Genomic DNA, 23,445 nt, shown 5'->3' with positions numbered 1-23,445 from the left:
CTGTGGGTACGCCGAGCCAGGGACCGGGAAGACAGCTGGGCGCGGCATGTGCTGGATAGTGTGTCCAATATACTGGGGATTACAGGGGATGTGAGTCTGAAGGGTGGTGTAAGGATGGAGACCCTGCGTGTGCGTATGTGCCATTGCTGGCCCTGCCATTGTATGCTGCTGGTACATGGTCGACCCAACAGAGATCACCGGCATGACTGTTGCTGCCGCAGTTACCGCAGCTGCCACTGTTACAGTGGTCGGCTCAGAGGTCACCCGGTTGTCTGTCAACCCACGTGCCACTTCAGAGGCAGCCCGTGCACCACTGGCACTGCAGCCAGTAGCACCTTCTCTCTGGGCTGGGGTCCCACCAACAGTCTGTTCGTAAAGCCAGTACCACTGGTGAGCTACTTCAAACAGGACTTCTGGGTACACGCCACCTCCTTTGGCTGCCTCTTCTACTGCCATACAGGCCTTTTCCAGCATCAGATTGTCCTGGGAGCAGTGAAAGAAAAGCAGAAGTGAAGAATGCAAAATGAGAAACACAAGAAGGCAAAACTACAACATGAGAAAAGTATAAGGCACTCTAAAATGACTGACGCTATGGGGAGCAGACAGATCACAACTATGCAGCAGAATAACCAGAGTTATTCATGAAACATAAGAAATCCACAGAACTGGGATTAAGGCTGTCCAGTGGCAGAGGAGCCAATCCCACGAGTAACAGCACATCCTTGATGCTAGAAATCAGCTTGCAGTAGCCAGCTCCCATGTGATGCTCACCTGTTCCTTGCACTGCACCAGAGCCCTCTGGATCTCATTTGGGTTCAGGGCATGGGCATGGGGCAGGCAGCTGAGTGCCAGTTCAGCAGCTGCCCGCACCATGTTGGAGTCTCTGGCCCGTGAAGCTCTGTCTGCCAATGATGCCACCTCTGGGGGAGTCAGATGTCCATCCCAACACTCCACCAAGATGTTCAAGGCTGCGCTACCGATCTCCATGGCCTGCCCTAAGAGGAAGAGAGAAGACTCTCACACCACTGTATGCCCAGCACAGTTCCAGTCAGCCTTCCCTCAACAAGAGCTGCACTCCTCACTTCCTTCAGAAGCAGTGACAGAGCCCAGTTGCTCCCCTTAGGCTTCAAGTCAAATTTAGGCTCTTCTTCCTAAAACACAGGACAGGCAAGAGCCCTCAATAAGCAAGCAGTGAATGAGGGTACCATTACTAAAGTTAAGTTAAAGATGCATTTGAGGCAGTGAGAGGAACTTGCTATAGCTGATTTTAGTACCCATAAAACACAGCCTGGACTGTCGCTCTATTTCCACCATGTCAGGAAAACATGACTTTTCAAGGGTGTGTTTTTCAGGCTCTAGAAGCCATGTGGATAGAAAGCAGGTAGTAGGTCTGGGTGCAAACAGAGGGAGGAGGAAAGTGAAATGCTGAACACAGCCAAAGAGCATGTTCAGACTTGACAAATGTCTGTCTCTTCAGCAGACCCCTGAAGGAGAAACTAAGACCAGTCTCTGTGTGAGAAGTGGTCTATGGCTTTGAAGACTGAAGCATGTTGCAGTACAAACAAGAAGAAACAGGTCACAGGAACTTTCCAGGCCAAAGCAAGCACCACTCTGTAAATCATTGGTGCTCAGCTTCTACTGCCAGCTGTGCCAGCAGCTTACATGGTTACCACAGCACATCAGCATCACCATTTGGGGGAATAAGCTTGCCTCCCTCCCCTCCTTCCTGCCCAGAAGTAAGCTTCCTGATAAAGTTTTGCTGTAACCTGTGATCCAAGAGACATGAGAGGAGTAAGTTCGAGAGAGCCAGTTGGGAGACACAAAGTTGTGCAGCCCTAGTGCGTACAGCCCAATCTCGAAGGCGCAGAGATGAAGGTTGCGGTGTGGTCCCTGGTGTCCACCACTGGAGGAAGGGTGGGTGAAGATAGAGGTACTGCTGTTTCCACCTGCTTTGATAAGGACTGTCTTGGCCAATTCAAAGTAGAAGTGAGCAGCTGCCTCTGAGGGCTGGTTTGGGACATGAGGAGCATGGCTCTCCAGCCGTCTCCCTTTATACCTAGAAGAAAAAGACAGAGGAACCTTTCAGACAGGAACAAGTACCTCAAGTTCACTAGCTGGAGTGCAGATTTCCTGTCTTTAGGGTCCAGAGGAACGGAAGCAAACTCTCCCAGAGAAGTACTTCCTGATGCACATGTGCTAGCTTCCTGACATCAGGCCTAGAGATTGCCTCTGCGCACTGGTATTATTCATTACCTGCCAACTTCCACAGTCTTTGCGCGGGCTCCCCCACTGGCTCTCCTACTGCCACTGGAAGAGGAAGATCCCAGCGAATCACTTGAAGAACTGCTGATGCTGTCACTGTCCTGACCTCTGCCCCACGATGTTGTTGCCCATCCCCCACGTAGTGGACGTCGACTGAGTGTTGGAGAACTGTCAGAGGTGGTTTCAGGAGCGCTGCTGTCAATACTAGCCATGCCTACAACACCAGAACCAACACAGTAACGTCACCAGGGTTGGTAAATGTAACGTGGATAGGTAAACTCCTACCCACATCACCTACAGTCCCAACCAAGATCAGTTGTGTCAGTGACAGTCAGCCTTACAGCTGCCAGGCATTCAACTTTGCAAACCAAGATTAAATTAGTCAGTTTGGCCACAGATATCAGTGTCATTTTGCAGCTCTTGGATTAAAAAGCAGAAGAGTCCAAGAACGATGTATCTTTACTTCCCCCTTCACACCATCTCAGCCCCTCGCTCCACCTGCCAAGCTTTGTGGCAGTGTGTAACAACAACAAGAAGCAAATACACATACGAAGTCAAGTTCCACAGATTGTATGAGCATGAAGAAAACCCTTCTGGTATATGCTGCACAATTTACACAAAGGTTCTTCACATCCCCGGCCTCTAACTTATAACCTTCCCAAGAGAAGCGTAAAGAGGCGGCAGCTCCTCTGAATTTGTTTCTGGACCCAGGAGCACAGTGCTTCACTCCCAGAGTCCAGCCATCATTCAGCTCCAGATACCTAATCCATCACCCAGAACATATCTAGTGTGAGAAAGGTATGGTAAATTCCCATACAGAACAGGGCAGGAAATCTGTGGGGTAAAACCTATTTCTCCATGCCAAACATCTCAGAGACAACTGCTTCCGTAGTACAGGAAAGGCTGACAAGTGGAATGAAAGAGCAAGGGAATTGCTGAAAGCCCAGCAGACTGCCAGCACAGCACTAGATGCTGTATGAACTAGTCTGTTCCTACCTGTGTGTTTCTTCTTCTGCCTGACAGGTGAACCCCAGCATCTCCCATTGTATCCACCTCGGTTTCCAAGGGCCAGACGACTGGGGACCTTTCCCTCTTGTTTCAAGACAGTGGCCTCCGCAGCTGGCTCACAGGGGGACCTCTGAGAGCACTCTGCATAAACAGGACAGTGACAAGGTAAACATTATGATTTGTTTCTGTATCTCTAAAATCAGATGTGGACATTTAAAAGATATAAACATCAAAAGATGCAGGATTTTTATGGAACGAGTGGTATTTATGAGCAGGATTATCTCAGTTTTCTTTCAGTATTAAGCATATCATCCAATACCAGGCCAAGAACATTTGACCTTAACAACTCAAGATTTGGAAAATTTGCTGCAACTACAGAAAAATTTTAGAATAAAAATGCTCCAGCAACCCTAACCGCATTGCAGTCATCCTCAGCTAGTAATGATCTCTTTAGGAAGAGTTAAGAAAGCACCTGCTTTCCACCAAATGCTGCTGTATGTGATGTTTGCCACAAAAGTGGAGGCACAGCTTGAAGAAAACCACGTTTACCTCTAATGCTCTTCAGCAATCTTAGTTATTTAACTTGCATGAAGGTACCTGACTCAGTGTGTTACTTTTTAAAATCCTGCACCTCTGTGATACAAACCTAAAAGACGGTGTCACAGTAGTTTTATGTTAACTGGTTATACAACTGGCTCAAGATAGGAAAACCTGAAAATTAGCTTGAATTTCTATGCAACAAGAATGTTTACAGAAATGGATACAGCCAAACAGATCATGGGGGAATGACTTTCTAGTAACCACCAAGCAGCCAGATGGTAATATAATCACTCTGACTACTTCCCAAAACAGACAAAAATGTACAGTTCCAGTTTTGCACTGATAACAGAAGGGTTTCAGCATAGCCCTTACAAAGCACCTCTTACCCTGTGCACTCTTCTCCACAAAGTTCTCAGGACTGCTCTGGACTGCAGTGCTTACAGTAGCTTGCTGAGTGACAGAAGTCCCTGGAAGCTGCTGGATAGCTGCAGTGGACTGGGCAGCGTGTTTGGAAGGAGATTTTTGGTTTGCTACTGTAGGCTTGCTGGATGAGTAGAAGGAACTCAGAGTCTGTGGTTTGTGAGTTTGACTCTCTCTGTCCAGGAGTTTGTCTAAAATCTTTAACAGCAAGGAAAAAGAAAAAAATAAAAGAAGAGCTTAGCAGAAGGGTAAGGGAACAGGCATTACACCAAGACACAGAGGGAAAGTACCAAATCAGCTTCCTGGTGCATAATAAATTCCATTTGTTGGAGAAAAAAAGACAATGCTTATTCTCTAGAAACTAGGCATCGTCTTCCTGCACTGAAGATCAGCAATGCACAGTTGAGAGCCACGTGGTCTGTATCACTGAGGAAGTAAAGATTCATTTGCACTCAGTAATATCCCCATTTTCACTTCAAACAGCCACTGGCTTTAGTTGAAAAGCACCAAAAACTCACAATAAAGAAGTACTTCTGGTACATCAAGGACAGAATGGAGGACTTTATATTTAGTTCTGCCAGTCATTAGATGTTCTTGTTTAAGTCACCAAAATTCTGTGCTCACCACTCAAAAAATCCTGTCAGACCATTACTGAGAAACTGGTAAAGCCACTAGAGAAACTCCCTTCTACCAGCCTACAATAACACTTTATTGTCCTTATTTATTACATAATTGGGCAAAAATGCATGACCACATTTTATGGGTTTGTCCATTTCTACTGTTCATTCTCCAGATGAAACGAACACCACGAGTGTGACAGAGCATTTATTTGCAGATGACTGATATCACAGTGTCCCTGTTATTCCCTGGAGAAGAGTATAGCAAAAGTGCTTCTCCTTTAGGAGGCAGAAAGACACTAATAATATTCTTGCTGGGTAGAAGCATTTCTGAATATAAAAGATTAATGAAACCTTCCTGAAGCTTCAGCATTTTTTGATATTTTTTTCCTCTTTTGGGGTGGAAGGGCAGAGTTTTACTATCTCTCTTGCATAGGAAATTAAGGCACAAGTGGACTGAACTAGTATATCAAAGAGGTGAGAGGTTAAGAAACAAAGGCTTTGCTAGATATACTGTTCTGCAAGCCAACATCCCTGCAGCAAAACAGACTCAATCCCCAGACCACACACGCAGTGCACACTGAAAACCCCTGGGACAAAGGACTTGTTTTAGCAAATAAGCAAAAGTATTAAAAGCACTGAGAACGCATCTCCCGACTGGACCTTAAGACCCTACGGAAAGGGTGCCTCTTCCAGGGCAATGCACACTGCGCAATCAGATTTTGCATCAGTGGAAGAATATAAATACCACAACATAGCTTGTAAATCACCAGTACATGACACAGCAACTTATGCTCACTAGCAAAACTATCAAATCCATCAAAACCCAAACATGGTTTGCTCTGCATCTCTCTCTCTCCTTTTAAAGGGAAACTCACCTTCTTCAGCTTAGACTGATCATCCTTGTAAGTAATCATCAGGGCTAGTGCCAGATCCCCTTTTTCCCTTCGGGTGCCTTCACACAACAGAGGATGTTCTGCTTCACTGACAGTTGTTTTCATGCCTGCAGGCCAGAAAAGAGGGGATGAAGAGATAAGTGAGCCCAGGGGACTACACCACATTCTGAGCACTATCTATACCTCAGACTATTTTATTCACCTCATTGTCACAGGCAAAAGATATTTTTTTTTCCCCTATTTTTCTGTTAACTTCAGAAATAGGTCATGAACAAACAGGAGCTGCTGTCTGTCCCCAGAATACTAAGCTTGCTACAACTGTCAGAATAACCAGATCCTAATCTATGCCACTGGAAAAGAGTCTAGGCAAGCCCACAACTTCATCTTGAAACAAACTTTTCCAGTTTCTGCAGATGCTACGAGCCAACATTCCCACACCATAAAGAACTCATCTTCCTCCTTTCAGAGATGAGGCAACAGAGGACAGGCCTTGTTTAATCCATTCTATTCCTTTTTGCATGCTACTTTAACGCAGGCATACAATATTGTCAACATACTATATATAATTACTGCTTTGTTGCTGAAGCTGATAAACAAGGCAAGAATCCAGTATTATGCTAAGACCCTGAATTATATGATAATGCTCGAGTACTTCTGCTAGTCTTTCGCTATCATTGAAAGACCTCTTCTGAAATTATTGCCTTTTGTTCTCTGAAATTATCCACCTCCATTAAAGTCCAGGCAATACATCTTCTGCAACAAAAGAGCAAGAAGAAAGCTAAAATTCATGTTACTACTTTAACACTCAGTTCCTGTCCCGCATCCCCCTTCCATTTTTCACAGCTTCACAAAGGTACCTCAATCCTAGCATGTAGAATCCTTCTGCACCTGGTTCTGACAAACCATGTAAACACTTTCATTTCTGCACCAAACTGGAATGAACTACTAACTCTCACCATCCAAAATGAGGCAGGATGCAGAACACAGATGAAGAAAGACTTTTCTTGTAAAAGATTCTTACCAAGAGCAGCAACAGCTGCCTCAAAACCAAGCTCTTCGTCTCCAGGCATTTCATTATTCCAATTACGGCTTGGGGGTCTAGAGCCTGTAGGAGAAACCACTGAAAGAAGACAATAGAATTACTGCTCAGCTTTCAAAACTAGGACCTCAAGGCAAAAGCCATTTCTGAGAGCCTTCTAAATTTGCAGAGCTTCCTGTGGTCCTATTCCTAGCCTTGCACCAGTTTCAAGACCACAGCTCTATCTTGGGTTTTTTTTTCCATTTCTCTCTAAACTCAGAAGGTTCCAAACCAGGCAGGTATACTGTCAAGTCAGTCTACTAATCCCAGGTTGTGTTCTTTTTTTAAATACTAGATTTATATTGGCTTCCTCTGAATATAACCAGCGTAAGAGTAGAAAAGTCAGTCATTTGTAACTATTTTACAAATACACACAGACTGCTGAAATGTGGTAAGTTTCCAGGTTTTTTTCAAACGTAAGCAGAAGGAGAGGCAGTCCATTGGGGCACAAAGTACCTCTAAAGCAATATGGAGGGAAGTGGAAGCCACAGCATGTGAAGAATCAAGATTAGGTTGTTCTTATAGAGAAGACAGTTTCTCTTTGAAAACCCCTCAAGACCTGGCATCTCAGAACATGCCTTTCACACACTCAAGCCAATGCAGACAGTACCTGGAGTGCACAGGACATCAAATATAAAGCTAGCCAACATCAGAGGCAGGACAGGACGGTAATCGCATAGTGTCCCTTCTCGCAGTTCTTCAGCTCTTCCTCGAATAGTGTTCATCTCATTAGTGCCCAAGGGAATCTTCTTCAAGAGGGCTACAATCTCAGACTCCTGATATGCCAGCTTCACCTGGTAGTATCCACAAGGAAACAGAAGAAGCTGTCATCAGCACAGGGCCTGTGGGCAGTGGACCATTTTTCCCTATACATGAAGTACAGCAACAGTCTTTATTGGATTGTTAAATTATAGCAACTCTTAGCACCCTAGCCACTTTTACCATTCTCTCCACACTGAATACAGATTTTCAAATCTAATACAAGTCTTGCCTCATATTTATACACACATTTTTTTACTCAAATTATCACTCTTGAGCTGCATACAGAAAAAAACGCATCAGCTTTCATAGGAACATCAGGAAAAGCATTTGACTGGATAAGTCAGTGGAAAAGGTGATTACTCTTAATTGTAGGAAGAAAGGATGCTATGTTAAGTGATATACCCATTCAAGACAACAGAGACTTACTAGGAGAAGAATGGGCACAGGGTGGCAGCACACATGCCACCAGGATGAAGACCATTACATTTCACTACTCTGCCATACCTGCATTCTCTCCATTCTTAACATGTGAAAGTGATTGTTTTCTTTTAGGTAGCAAGTAACTGCCAACCTCACAATCTTCTAATCAGACCATAAGAAGTACAGATAATTAGCGTAACAAGTGTAGTTGGTGGATACCTAGCAACAATACACACCTCCAGGGACTGCACAACCCTGCAGTGAAAAGCAAGGCGGCTGCAAATCACACAGACAAGGTCTTAATTGGACACTTCTTTTTTCTAAACAGGAAGCCAAATAGTAATCAACCAGTGTCCAAAATAATATGCCTGCACAGTGCACACGTTCACTTGCCAATGAATGAGATATCAGCAAGAGCAACTATTTTCAGACGTAACAATTGCACCAATTCACCCTGAAGAGTAAGTTTCAAACCATTTCACCAATGCAAATATGGACAGTTCAATTTACAAATGGTTTTATTTTCCCCAGATTAGCCAAGCAAACTGGAAACATATTTTAAGATAAGAAGTAAGCTATTCTAATCAAAACTATATATTCATAGAAGATTTTGTACTCATTTAAATATTTTCAAGCCTGTAGCTTCATGTGAGATCAAAGGCCTGATGGCACATGAGGTCTGAGCTTCCTATCAATGAAGGTAATGCCAGATGAAGTGATATTTCTAATAATTTTTCTGGCAGATCAACGTGTGCTAATAGGACATGCACACAATCCATTTTGTCCCACTGCAATCAATTTAAAGGAAACATATAAAAGCATAACCAAACTTGAGGAGCTGAAATGGAAACCACATGAGCAAAAGCATTCAAGCAGCACAATGTTGCTTATGGGCTTATGGATACTGCCTTTTTGAGATGTTTCATACCTCCAGAGCCTTTGTAGAGGCAGGTGGTCTCTGCAGCTCCAGAGCAAACATTCCTATTCGAAAGGCCAGGTTGTGGTACTCCAGCCGCTCACTCAACACAGTCAACAAGAAAGCAGCTTTAGACAAGGTGTTGGTTGCCATCCATGTCTGCTTGCTGGTTGATACCTTGTTCTTTTTACCCTGTTTGAGGAGGAACTTGTCACAGGAGACTTTCCTACATATCCTAAATGATTCTATGCTTGTCCTTCTACCCTTTGCAATAATCAGTAGGCAGGAGAAAGAATAAAACATATATAAATTTTATTCCCTTTACTGAGGAATCACAAATCCCAGTGGTTACTGACGAACATCGTTACTTCCCCTATCTCACCCCAACACAACACAGTGAAAGAGCTGGCCTGTTGATAAGACATATGTCCACTACTGGACTGAAGCTGTGCAGGCAGATGTTGCATGCCTGTCCCTTCCAAGGGAACCCTTCCATACAACAAACACTGCTCAGTGCCACTACAAGTGATTTTCCAGAAGTTTACACTTATTTCTTTCCTTTCCAACCCTCTGTTCTGAACAAGCAAAACTTCTAACATTTCCAGTGGTGCACATTATGAAATAGGAGACTAAGGTTTTGGAGAGAATCACAAGAAACAGGGTGACCTGCACAGAGCTGCACAAAAATCAAGACTTCTTACAGCTGCTGTATATTCTTATAGCACACAGTAGCAGGTATCTCTTAAACAAAACATCCTTTGAAGCTGATGTTAAATACAGTGTTTTGTTCAATTGATTTAAAATAGATTCCTAAAGGAGCTGCAGCTTTTAACAGACAAACCAAGCTTCTCTGTGAAGCATAAGGAAAAGTGAAGAAGCTTTTAATTAAACTCGAGTTTCTGAATACTCCAAGTCCTGCTGAATGGCCTGTTATTTTCTTTCTCCTTTTTTTTCACCCACACACGCAGTGATCAGGCACATTAATGACATCCAGAGAAGTTCAACCCAGAGGAAGCATCAGTGAAGTGCCCTGAATCACAGTGAATGAGAAATGCCTGGGAATGCTGTTCTATCCATCCCACATATTCCTTCTAACTTTACCCCCAAAACTAGACAAGCTCTCTCTCTACCTTAGTTGGTGGTTGCTCCACTTTGAGATCTGGAGGGTTGGCCAGTAGGTCCCTGGCAAGCTCTACAGTTAAGCGGCATGCATCATTACTGTATCCATGTGCATACAGGGCCTCTGCACAGGCAAACAGGATCTGCAAGAAAGAACAGATGGTCATATTCAAACCACACTCCCCCAGGCTAGAGCTAGCCTGCTCAAACTACTTGTTGCAAAGACTCTGCAAACACAATTCACAATTAACTTCAGCAGCAGGTGTTGTCAGAGTCCTTCTTGCCTGGACCTTCACCACCATCCCTTTAAGCACTCCCCTAAAAAGTCTTTTCTTCCATGATTAAGTCCCATCCTCCCTCCAAGTGCTATAAGAGATCAGAGAACAGCTCAAAAAAAAAAAACTAAAGCCCAAACTAACTATTTCCATGCATCTCCATTTCAGCTGCTTGTTCATATAGGTGCATGCTATAAACATATTTTGAGGTTATTACAGGAACGTGACACAGTCTGTTTAGATTGCCTCTGGCTTTCCAGAGAATTTCTGCTTACATGGTTGGATTTGAGATTTTCCTGCTGGGCACGTCTCAGTCTTACCTATTTTTAATTTCAGCTCAATTTTGCCATTTACAAGAGTGAGACTAGGTAAAAAGGCACACACTGTGTTGCCTACATTTGTAAATCCTGGAGTGTGACATGGGATGAGCTAAAACTGGGATACACTTGAAGTTAGCACAGAAACAGGGAGTCAAGCTTGTGGGAAAGAGACATGTGTGATACCACTGGATTAAGTAGATAGCTTATGATACAATGGGTTATAATGACATTATCATTAAGCACTTGATTTAACATACTAGGTTAAGTGTGACAGCTAGGAGGCTGGCAAGACCATGATGTATACAATACATAAAACTGCAAAACTGCAAAACAGTGTTTTTAACTAGATTCAGCTCACCTCCATCCGGTTCTCCTGCTCCAGAGGCTTTATACCAGCAAATATATCCTGCTCCTCTTCATTTCCCCCTTCAGCTTTGTCATCATCTTCCTTGGCTACCTCTTGTGGATTCAGATAGTATACTTGGTAATCATCGTCGTCTTCTCCATCATCCCCACCCCCTGCTGCACCATTCTCTCCCACTTCTTCTGGCTTCAGGCTCACACCACCGCTGTTCTCATCTGCAGAAGGGAGGTCATCATCACCACTACCCATTTCCCCCACAGGATCCTTGGGCGATTTCTTGGCCATGGAACTGCTCCTGACACTGGGCTCAGGTCCCTCAGAGAAGTACACCCCACCATCCTCCTCAAAGGTGTCCCTGTAGCTCCTGCTCAGTGGGCTTTCTGTAAAACTAAATGTGTTGCTGGCTTCTGCCCCCAGAGCCAAGCTGCTGTCATCCAGGCTCATCTCTGCCAAGTCTGGCTCCAGAGAGCTGTCTTCACTGCTCATGCGGCGTTTCCCACTATGTTTACTGGTCAAGCCTTTGCTCACTGGCAACTTTGCTTTGCCCGCTGCAGTCTTGTACACAGCTTTATCACCTTCTGCTGAAAGCCGTCTCAGAACCCTCTGTGGCGTTTCAGAGACAACTTTCCGCTTTCCAGTAAGTTCCTTTGGACGAACTGCTGGCTCCTGGGGAGAGGGACGCAGCCTGTCCCCAGGCTGCAGACATGGTCCCCCGGGCTCCTGTCCATGGGTTCTACCAGCCTCACAGGCAATTTCTGTACACGGCAACCGGCAACTCCTCTGCTGGATGGCCTTTACCCAACAGAATGAGTTCTTTTTGTCAGTGCTGCTATATGTGATCCCAGGAATGGGATAAGCTTCCTCCCAGTTGAAGTAACAGGCTTCCACAGCTGGCTTGAAACCCTGGAAGAGCTTCTCCAGTGATTTCTTGTGCTGACCCCTCTTAACATTATCTATGACTTTCAGCTGCCACTGTCTGAGCTGTGAGCAAAGGTCCCTGCGCCTAAAAGAAGAAGCAAGAGGACAGGTTAGAAAGCAGAAACAAATGCACCTGTGACAAACTACCTCTTAACCTACAGAACACCTCCTTTTGGTCAGAAACATCTTCTGCTGAATTAAGTGTAGACAGCATTAGTAAGAAGACAGGCTGAAAAAAGGAAACAGGTATAATAACAACCAAGTCCTAGACAGGCCCATGATATTGAAACAAAATGTGAACAGTACCAACATGAAAGCACAATACAAACTGGAAGGTTTAAAATGAAATACTGTCTGCCCTGTTTGCTTCTCTGCCCCAAATAAGGTATTAGCGATGTGAGCCTCAGCAGTCTGAGACCAGTGAGTGCCATGGGGAGCTGCTCTTGGAATCATTCATAAAACAGTTTGCAGCAGCTGTAAAACAGCCCTGTGAACAACTCCAGTCAAGACATTCAAAAGCACAATCTAAACAGCCTACCCAGAGAAGCACAATGCCAGACAGGACCACCTAATCTACCTCTTTACCCTGATATGCCTATCTAGAGCCCAACAATTTAATTTAGGCTTTAGCAGACTGTCCTCAGGAGACTAAACTCTTGCAAGCCATAGGCACAGAACAAGCAAGAGAAAAATAATTGATGTTCAAATAACTCTGAGGAAGAAGCAAGCTGGTAGGGTTATATAGACTTAAATTACACAGCAGTTAGTCCCACGCCCCATATTACCATGGGAAGAACAAAGCATTTCTGCATTTCCCAGCTCCAAATCTCATGCAGGGCCTAAGCACGAGCAAGATAGTCTAAATGGATTACATGTTTGGGTGATCTAATTCAAGAAGAGCAAAAGACATTTCTAGAAATTGCACTAAGTGTCTCAATCAACTGCCATCTTGTTTCTGCCACAGATTTCAGAGATCTGAGGTACAAGCCCAACACTTCAATCCTCTCAGATTTCCTATCAAAAGCAAAAGAACAAAAAAATCAAATCAAAACAGGGTGACCCAATTTAGGTGCAACGGGTATTAGGACAAAAGGGTCTAAACAAAATGGACTGCTTCTATTTGTCCACTAAAGAAATGAATTAACAAATGAGCAGACTGGTAGGGCTTAATCAAGGAGAGGTTTTTCAGAAGGAAAAAGAAGAATGGGGAACTACTCAGAAAAGGTAACATAAGGATGAGAGCCTGCAATGAACTAGGAAGGAGGTAGCAAGTCTCCTTACGATTCACCGGAAAGAACAGCAAGGACAGGTAGAAGAGGGTTTTTCTTGGTGACTATTCAAACACCAAGAGAATAGGTAATCAAGCAGGAGCATTTCAATTATGCATGAGCTCAAGTAGGAGATCTGAGCAAATTTGAACTGCGCCAAATAACTCAAATGTGAATACACATAGCACAACTTCATACTTCATTCAAAGCCAAAATCTTTTATGGTTTTTCTATGTGATCTGATTGATGTTTGTGTTTATTTTAAGCCTCATTCCCAGTTTCCTATGGTTTTTGGTTTGTCTTCACCTCCTATATTTAGCTACTTCATATTGTAAACTGTACAAGACAGAAACTGCATCCATTTTAGTGTCCCTGATGTACCTTACATAGATAGGGCATTTTATTAATGTTACACAACAATTCACAGAAAGCAAATCCTGTTAATGTGTAATTGTATTGAAAATACCATCCTGTTTTCATTTGTTCTGAAAAACTTTCTCTGAGCATTTATAGCACATTAAACTAATTCGGTACATTTTACACACCACACTTTGTAGACTAGATGTACAAAACAAATTATTACAATGTCAACCACAGTATCTCAACACGAGCCCTCAGTACCTCCACTGCTATTCAACTGGTGCTAAATAAAGATGGCAGTAATTTACCAAGGCACAATATGGTTTAGAAACCTGCAGAAGCCTCATAATTTCAACTCAGACAATTGAAAACACTGACTGAAAATCATACACCAGTGACACTGTTTACCAATACACTGCAGAGAATAAATTCCCTAAGAGCACAGAAAGCAAGAAATGGTTCATCTTGAAACAGACAACAATGAATGATTGGGCCAAACAGAAATCTATTAAACTGCTGAATAGTTAAATTTAGAATGCATTAAAATTTATCAGTAGCCGGTGTTATAATTCAAAGAAATGTTCTCCACTGGGACACTAAAATGCAGAATTACACTCATACGTAAAAGAGAACTCTCAGAAAACAAATTATTCACACTACATGATGTTGCTAAAAGTGAGCAGCAATAACAATTAAAGTTTAAAGTAATTATATTGCTCCTCAACCTTTCGTAGCACATAGTCCAGAAGGACTAATGGTTGAACAGGTAATGAGATAATGATACAAACACAAGCAACCTACAGGAAGAAACTCTTGAGTGTGCTTGAATATCACAGAAATAAAAGAGAGACTGGATCTGATTCTGGTGCTCACCTCTGTGGACTAACAGTTGGGTCAAGGACAGCCAGCCTCCAAAGAACAACCATCTCATCACACATACTTGCACAAGCATGAGCAGCTACTTCTGACTGGCCATTGCTGCGCCCTGTGTGCCCGCTAGCACTGCTGTGTGATGCAGATGTTCGCACACTGTACCACCAGCCGGTTATCTGCAGAAGAAAATGTTCAGTGGAGCTGTGTTGTGGCCAACATCTCATCCCCTGCTCTCACTTAACCTCATAACTGCAAGGAAACAGGATCTGTAGCTAGTACCATGTTTTCATTTGACTACAACGTAACTACAAACATTAAAGCAGTATTGGTTTGTGAGAACTAAGGGCCTCTCAAAATTTTTCTGGTTAGAAGGCACATACCCACAGAACAAAACACTCAAAGGAGGTTCTCTTACTAGAGGCCTTCACACTTGGAGGGAAAAAGTGAACAAATGTGATAAATGAAGCATATCCTTTTCCCCTGCTCAAAGTTGAGCTATGTGATAGAGCAATAAGGAAACTTACACTGCAATTTATGTTACAGAGTGAGATCACTGTCCTGAACTCTCAAATGAAACCTTTTTCTTAATACTATTTTTAAAAACATATATTTTAATATAAAAATTATATAAAAGTTATATATTAATATATAAATATAAAAATTAATTAATATTAAAAAATTAGTATAAAAATTTATTACTTAAACCCATCAAAAGATATCTTCTACAAAAATAACAAAAGACTCTGAGATTCTGCCACCCAACATATATCTTTAGTGTTTATCAAAATGACAGCTCATATGTGATGTACTTTGTTTATAAAAAAAGAAACCCATCACCTTGACTGGGCAGAAATCAAATCAAATGTGCTGAACAAAAGAGGTCAGACTCCATATATTCATGTTAAAAGGACTGAGGTATTTTGGGGATATAGTGTTACCAGGACATCACTAAATCAGCACAAGAGCAAACTGTAACATCATTTCAGTGTGGAGAAGCACATGCCTATAATGCATAAAGACTGTTAAAAAAAATTTATTCAGCCATGGATTGTACAGGCACGTGGCACCTGTCACTGGCTCAGCCTGGTTCCCTAGAATTTTCCCCGCCACAGCAAAGAGATTTGAATACCTGCTCATAGTTGAGACACTGGTCAGTCAGAATCTCCAGCAAAGGAGCTGCATTGCTATCCCGTCTCTTAAACATCTCCCGCACAATGGAAAGCAGGTTCCAGATTCCTTCAGGCTCTCTTCCTCGCAGGGGACGCAGAAGACAGGCCCACTCAGCAGCAGCTGGTGGCTCCGTGGAAGAGAGATACATTGAATTCACATCACTGTAGATAAAACAGAAGAGCAGGGATAAGAAAAAATGAAATCAAGCACAGCCATACAAAATTCTGAGTATATTCTACGTCCAGAAGTATATTTGCACCTTAAATGGGACAGACACGCATAACCTAAAAGAGAGGATGCATAACAAGACCAAGAACTTGCTATGCAAGCAAGGTATTGTGCAAATACAGTGTGCTCTACTGAAATAACATTGGACAAGCTATGCAAAAATACAGTCCAGAAGAGTGACCATGAAACTAAGCATCCTTCAGTTGATGGCATCACATAAGCGTACAGGCTATACAGTGAATGAGCTTACAGGTTGCAGGAATATCACATTTTCCCTTCAACAGGAAACAGTTTACCTGAAAACAACAGGAGAGGGTCCACAGAATTTATGAAGGGTTTTCTTTATGTTGTCACTCAGAGTAGATTCATCTAAGTACCAGGTGCTTTGATCTGATGCAGAGGGTCCAGCAGTGGGATCTTGACAAAAGAATGACACATATACAGTCTGCAGGCTTTGAAGATATTTTCCTCTGTGTGCCCAACCACAGAGATTACAGGGAGTACACAGGCAGTGTTAGAGTTTATTTCACCTGTTGCAGAACTCACTATTGAGAACTATCTTAAAATGCTATCATAGCATTACCTTAACCACTGACAACATTAAACTGGGAGACATGGCTGGCATGTTGAACGGTAGCACTACAACCAGTGGCACCAGAAGAAATTAAAGGACTGTGCCAGCAGAAACTTCATGAAGTTCACTGAGGAAAAATGTACACTTCTGTACCTGGGACAGAAAACCCCTTGCATCAGTACAGACTGAAAACCAAATGGCTATGTAGCTGATAGGGCTTGGTGATTATGGTGGATGCCAAGCTGAACACAAACCAATGGCAAACTTTCACTGAAAACACAAAACAAAAAAAACCCCAACCTGCAAACTGGGATATATTAAGAAAAGCACAGCTAGCAGATTTAAGGAACTTATTTTATCCCTCTCTACCTGGCACTGGTAAAGTTACACCTGGAATATTGTATCCAATTTTGGGTCCCCCAGTCCAGGAACGATACTGAGAAACCAGAGAGGATATAGTGGAGGGGTATCAGGATAGTTGGGAACACGGAGCACATGATCTATGAGGTGAGATTGAGGAAGATGGGCTAATTTAATCTAAAAAGGAGAGGGTGAGGGGCGATCATTAACAGCCTACAACTACTTGGAATCACAAACACAATGCAAACAAACCCTTCTTGGCACTAGAAGACTATAAAAACAGGTATTCATATGGGACATCAGGAAAAAATTCTTGACCAAAAGGGTAATGCAGCACTAAAACAGGAACACTCTGTAATGTCTCTGGCAACCAAGACTTGGCTAAGCTAGCCCAAGCCACAGCTAACCCAGTCTAGTGTTGCAAACAGTCCTGTTTCAAGTAGGAGGCTGGAGAGGTCCTCTCCAATCAAAATTTCCAGGAGTCTATCATAAATATTGACTTAAAAAGATAAATCTTTTGTTAGAAAGGTGCATTGCTTGACGTTCCCTTCTTCTGCATACACTCCGAGTCGTCCATTACACCAACAATTGCCTGTTTCTGTGCCATATATACATGCAAGTGCCTGTACTTTCCCTTGACCTCCACCTGCAATCCCAGCTACGTGGTAACAGACCAGTTTAGAAACTCAAAGCAATGGAAATATATCCACTTCTTAGCTGTGGCACAGATTACTGAAATAAGATATATCAAGGTTACCTGGGGCTCCACACACTGTGTTGATGGCAGTAGACTGAGAAGATAACAGCTCATCCAGCAAGCGCTGAGCTGTTGGAAGAATCTGAAAACATGAAGCAAACTTTCAATATACACAGTATTTCTTATCCTGATATACCCAGCCAAAGATTTGCCTGGGTTTTCATGACTGAAGCACTCTCATAATTTCAGAAGTATCAAATACACACCATTATGTTTTGCGAAAGGACGATAGAGGGTGCTAAAGATTATACAATAGCAAACCAGCTGTTAAACTTTCTCCTCTCCTTTCTCAAAGCAAAGTGATATGCAAGACTTACTTCCTACATTCACACCTTAAGAAGTAAACAAAAATGTCATAGGTTATTAGTTCCCTTCTCATTTCTTGAGTAGCAGCAGCCCACAGAGAGTGATACTGCAGCTGATTTTGAGAGATATGGAAGTGACTGCAGTCAAGGTCACCATTTTTCCGCACTTTGAATGTTCTTTATTTCTTGTTCCCAGATCATTTCTCTAAAACCCAAGCTAATGGGAACAGAGAAGCAAACTATAAGTTACATCTATACATAACTTTTCGGGCAGACTTTAGCTTATTTACCATCCTGTTAGCGAAGGGACAATCTATATATTAACTCAGACACAACAGTAAGCTAAGGCAATGTCAGCACTAAACTACTCATAGCTTCTGGACAGTTCAGAGCATAAGCAGAGAAGGCTCACACCTGATTGCAAAATCCTAAGTAGATATACCCTTAATGTCCTCTTTTTGAAAGAAAAATGCACAGTAGAAAGCATTTATTCCCAAACTAAGTCTGGGTTGAAACCATAGATCCATTTAGCCTTTAGCATGCACACTTACAACAGGTTAGGCATATAGTTAGGATCTAAATGACTTGCAACAGAATGTCTGATATCCCCCCACCTCTCTCCACACAACAGCTGAGGTTAAAGATCACACTTACTGTAAAGCAAGGTACATTCAGTACACCTATATTTGCAAATAATATGGGTCCATCTCAAACAGATGGAAGAAAAACAATGCTTCAGAAGGATATTTTGCATTTCAGTCACCTGAAGAAACAAACTCAGCATTAAGCTATTCTTGTACCTTCTTCCACTACTACGTATTTTAAGTCACCACAAAGCAGAAAAGTCACAGGTCTAGGCAATGTCACACCTTAAGGTTGAAGTATCAGGGACCTGCAGTGACGCTCCTTCAGGCATTTTTGCCAAGATATTCATATTTAATTGGAATAGGAGTACTGGCTTCATGAAGGGAAATAGCTCTTGGGAGAAGAACTGGGTAATAAATTCCAGCTGCTCAGAATCACTGACATTTTCATAGACATGGAAAACAATTTCTACAGAGATTTTGCAAAACATCTCCTTATCTAGCTGCATTCCTACAGACCACCATCCCTTTACACTTGAAAGTAATTCAGCATTATATATTGCTGTACCATAATGTCATTCACAAGCTGGAAATAAGTATAAAATAAAATCATGTGTACAGCCTACTCTAATTCTACATCATGTAGTCAAAATATGGGGTCCCAAGCTATCAGAGTATCTATCTCCACTCAGAAACCTTCAAGACCGGGAATGAGACTGTTGGAAGAGTTTGGGGCATGCCTTTCTTTTTTCAAGGGAATTACACAACACAGGTTAAGATGCATCTGCCAATAAAACCCAAACTTTTCTGTTGGGCAGCATCCATCAGATTATCTTGCAAGATAGTAATATTTAAATTAAATAATCTAGATGTTCCTGGGTACACAGCTGGTACACATGACCAAAGGAGAAATAAACCCTGCAAAAAGGAGCAGGCACAGAATATTTGAAAGCAAGCAACTCACATGCCATTCAGGAAACAACTACCACACTGCTAGCCTTTCAAAACCCTCCTATTATTAAGCACCAGACTATGTGACATAAAGCTCAAAGTCCTTATAGGAGAGAAAAAAAGCTTTGTCTGTTACATAATGCAGCAAGAAGCACACACTATTGGTGCTGAACTCTCAGCAACAAAAACCCCAGTATTTTTATATCACTTTCATATTATACAATTCCTTGATTTCCTCTCATAAGAAGATTATTAATTCTGTAGGAAATTTAGAGGATGTTTTAGCAGTAGAATACCTTAGTGTCCCATGCACAGCACCATAATATGAATTTTAGGCACATGCTGACAGTAATCAAACTCCTACTTAATACATTATGCACACACTACTGAAATGTGACAGATACCCATGCAGGTCAGTTTTTCTCAACCTCCTTTGGTTGAACCAGCATAAAAAAATTGCTAAGCCCTTATTTTTTTAAAGCAAACATTTCACAATCACTTAGATATTTTCTGCAAGCATTTTAGGCAGATGATACAAACGACCTGGCCTTGAACAACATAGATATTTAAGGAGTAAGAGAGCAGATTTTGCCTTTGACTAATTAAATGTCATGTCTACTACTTTCCATAACCCAAATGGTTCTTATGAATCACCAAGAAGCTACACTGGGGGAAGTCAAAAGGTCACCAGTTGGGTGCATTAGAAAGTGCCCACCTAAGGCATATACGACACATCCCCTGGGTAGTCTTCTCCACTTAACTAACCACACACACAAGAAAGAAGCAACCTGATTTGTTCTGACCCAAGTTTTTCACCACCATGCATTTATTTTATTGTGCTTGATCTTCCACAAGCTAAGCGCATAGTCACGCTAATATGAATAGCCACCGCTCTTCCTTCCCCTTTTAAGACACTTCTAATCTTTTACTTGGCAATAGGCAATTGTCAAATAACAGAATGGCAAACCTGAAAAGCGCAAGAACTGAAAGCCTTCCCAGCAACTCACAACTGAATAGCATAACTGGTTATCTTGCAACATAAGACATCATATAAATTGACCCAAAATAAAGATAACTGAATTTAATAAAAAGTCAGTCCCTATCAATTGTCCCCATTTACCTGTTGTGGAAGTTCACTGATTAGGTACTGAGCAAATTTTTGCAATTGGTCTCTTTGTAGCCGAGACAAGGACTCAGAAACAGGTGCTCGTAAGCATACCGCAGATGCCTGAAGAAAGAAAAGGAGATATGAACTGCCATCAACAGGTCAGACTTAATGAAGCTGTGTCCACTGAATGAATGAAGTGTCATGAACAGTAGCTATGCTGATGCATAACATGCTTGGTCTTGATGGACAATTTTTCTTCTGTAATTATGTGGTGTGTTGCAGACAAGATGCAAATAAGTTGTCTATGCTTTATAAAAAACTGTTTTTAGGAGTTTCTTTTCAAGGAAACTGCTTTAACAGCTGTGCTTAAGGTCTGTTGTTGCTAGCAATTGCACAAATACTGGCAGGGATTTCACAAACAAACCTCTAAAATAGGACATTATTCTTTAAGCTTCTGGCAAACCAACTAGTTCTGTGGGGGGCTGTTTCACAGAATCACAACCACCTCATTTATCTCATTAGAAGATTGAAGAAAAATCTTAAAATAAGTCTCTTTCCATATCTTAGAACAACTTAGATGATAAAAAACCCACACCACTAGTTTCTTAACCTTTTTCACTCTACAGAACAAAAAAAATGCCCAAATGGCACCTACCTAAAATTTAACCTGAAAACAGGCAAGAGCAGTTTGATAGTAAAGATGTTTCTGATATTGATCTGTCTACATAGAGCAATATACCTTGGCTTGCAACTTGCTAGTGTCAGCAGTCGGTACATACAGACATGAAAATCCTTTCACTATCATTTTTCAGGTAGGAGAAAGGATTGGAGGGAAAAGAATGATTTTTATCTTACACAAGGTTTGAACTTTGAGTGTAAATAATAGAAATGAAAATTTGTTTCCTACCCTCACTCTCCATACTCACCTTTTAAAACTGGAACTAATAATTCAAAGCCGAACCCATTTTTTTGCCAACTCTCCAGTCTTAAGTACAGACAGTATTACGATGATTTCACAAGAGTATCAATTTAAGCCTATCACAATTTTCCACTGTGAAATATTAACAAGCTTCAGCAGGTTATTAGCACTTACTTAAGAATCTGGAGTTGATCATAAGCATGTTACCTATAAATGTTCTGTGACAGCAGAAAATCTTCTGTTCCTTTCAATCATCCAAGCTTAATCCTTCCTTAAGATGTATTTCTCAGCTTCTCAAAGACTGAGGAAATTAATCTGTATGCAAGACTGAACCCTCAACTTGTGTATTTCATGTTGATTCTATGCATTTTCACCTGGAGTTCATTGGGATAAGAAACACCTACTTTTCACTCTATATAAGGCCTCACAGAATACAAGCAGTCAAATAAAAACATAAACTTAAATGACTGGTTGAAATCTACAAGTCAAAATGACAGTTACCTGCCTCAGTATGTGTTGAACATAAAGGCCAACAGTGATCAAAATTACTTTCCTTCTGCACTCTGATCAAACAACCTAAAGAAGAGCTTTCAAATCCCGTATTTACAAAGACCTTTAATAAAAGACCAACTATTGGTGACCTTTCACTCCTTGCAGAACTGAAGGAAGAAAGAGCAATTCTAGCATTTAAATGAGAAACAGGAAGGGGCCAAAAAGGACTCTGTATCTACCCATAGCAATTTGCACATTATCAAAGGACATTCTGCAGTTTAGAGCCTCAGACAATTCACTCTGCAGACTGCAACTGTGAGCACACATTTGCACAGTCTGTAACCAAAAGGAGTGCCAAGAACAATTTCCCTAAAGAGAGTGCGTGTTGCATGAAACTGTAATGAGGAGAGACTCAGAGAAGATGCCTAGGGAAGAGCAGAACTGTATTTAAAGGCCTACATTGTGTATCCGGAAGAGGCAGAGCGCCACGACGTGAGCACACCACTTGGCCCCAGCTCCACAGGTACAGCTACATGACGTGATCCTGCATCGGTCAAACATCACCGCCACGTTGTACGCACCTTTGGGTGGCACCATCTGTGGGGGTACCACAGTGGCACTTAGATGGAAACCTGTTAAAATTCAAAGTCCAAAGTTACTCTTCTGGTGCTTGGGAGACAGATTCAGCTAGCACGGAAATTTAGGTATGTGCCATTTAAACAGTGAAACAACATCTCTAGCAACAACATCCATATGGGGACGGACATGAATCTAGAGTCTCCAGCACTTGTTTCTTCCTAATCAGCTAGGGCAGAATATTAGGAGAGAGGCATAACGTATTATAAAAGGTTCAAAAATATCAGCTTTTAATACATTAATTTATTTATATATTTACTTCTATTAATATTTAACAAAGAAAAGCAGAACTGGACAAAGCCATCACTGAAAAGTGTGGTTTATCTGATCACAGGGTCAAAGCTAGACTACGCATATTTTAGGCAGGGTTTCTATGTTAATTAACTCTAGCAATGGTGCAGAACAGCTAGGTGACTTCTTCAGAATTATTTCCAAGTCAGTCAACTTTCATAATTTTACAGTGAACTAAAGAAGGCAGCACTTACACCTGAACACTTTCCCTTTGTGGCTTCAGAAGCTACCCATTTCTCATAAATTATCTATCTCCTTGCAATTTTGTGAATATCCCATTTTTATAAACCATGTACTCAGAAAACAAAACCCCCCTCTTGCTCAGACTAAAATCAGTGGAAAGGGGAAATTCCAGCAATAACACTTGAGCAAATCCAGCCCCATTAATCTGTGATCAAACAAATAAATTATGAATCTCATCTTAGGCAGGATGACAAAGAACTTTAATGAGGCTTGGCTTCGTGTAAACTCATGTACAATGCATACCAGTTGCACTCATAATGCAGCTTCCTCTACAGATAATGGTTATCCAGAGGCATACATATTACAAGCAGGAAAAGGCCATCAGGACCATGAATCTTCTACTTGTCTTGAAGGTCCCTATCTCCAGTTAATCAATCTCTACAGCAATGAGTATCAGTCTCAGAACCTTTC

At 41.8% G+C, this 23,445-nt stretch overlaps 1 protein-coding gene across 10 annotated transcripts in view; it reads right to left on the bottom strand.

The window, feature by feature from the left end:
- The window catches only part of ZSWIM8 (zinc finger SWIM-type containing 8), an 88,134-nt gene that overhangs the window by 33,011 nt on the left and 31,678 nt on the right, over window positions 1-23,445 (bottom strand). For all 10 annotated transcript variants that reach the window (XR_005933600.1, XR_003925858.2, XM_030031480.2 and 7 more), the window contains exons 4-21: window positions 22,324-22,496; window positions 20,466-20,573; window positions 17,506-17,587; window positions 16,111-16,231; window positions 15,546-15,747; window positions 14,417-14,592; window positions 10,992-12,000; window positions 10,050-10,181; window positions 8,932-9,111; window positions 7,432-7,615; window positions 6,765-6,863; window positions 5,726-5,850; window positions 4,197-4,428; window positions 3,259-3,411; window positions 2,254-2,476; window positions 1,767-2,056; window positions 772-995; window positions 1-483 (exon numbers count right to left, since the gene is read on the bottom strand). Coding sequence is in view for 8 of the 10 variants with exons in the window: in XM_030031480.2 (XP_029887340.1) it covers window positions 1-483; window positions 772-995; window positions 1,767-2,056; window positions 2,254-2,476; window positions 3,259-3,411; window positions 4,197-4,428; window positions 5,726-5,850; window positions 6,765-6,863; window positions 7,432-7,615; window positions 8,932-9,111; window positions 10,050-10,181; window positions 10,992-12,000; window positions 14,417-14,592; window positions 15,546-15,747; window positions 16,111-16,231; window positions 17,506-17,587; window positions 20,466-20,573; window positions 22,324-22,496 (4,196 nt within the window). In the remaining 2 variants the exon portion in view is untranslated. The remainder of the gene's footprint in view (window positions 484-771; window positions 996-1,766; window positions 2,057-2,253; window positions 2,477-3,258; window positions 3,412-4,196; window positions 4,429-5,725; window positions 5,851-6,764; window positions 6,864-7,431; window positions 7,616-8,931; window positions 9,112-10,049; window positions 10,182-10,991; window positions 12,001-14,416; window positions 14,593-15,545; window positions 15,748-16,110; window positions 16,232-17,505; window positions 17,588-20,465; window positions 20,574-22,323; window positions 22,497-23,445) is intronic.

The sequence above is a fragment of the Aquila chrysaetos genome, chromosome 11 (genome assembly GCF_900496995.4).
Source record: "Aquila chrysaetos chrysaetos chromosome 11, bAquChr1.4, whole genome shotgun sequence".
In the NCBI taxonomy this organism is placed as follows: Eukaryota; Metazoa; Chordata; class Aves; order Accipitriformes; family Accipitridae; genus Aquila; species Aquila chrysaetos.
This window is presented reverse-complemented; position numbering and strand designations above follow the sequence as displayed.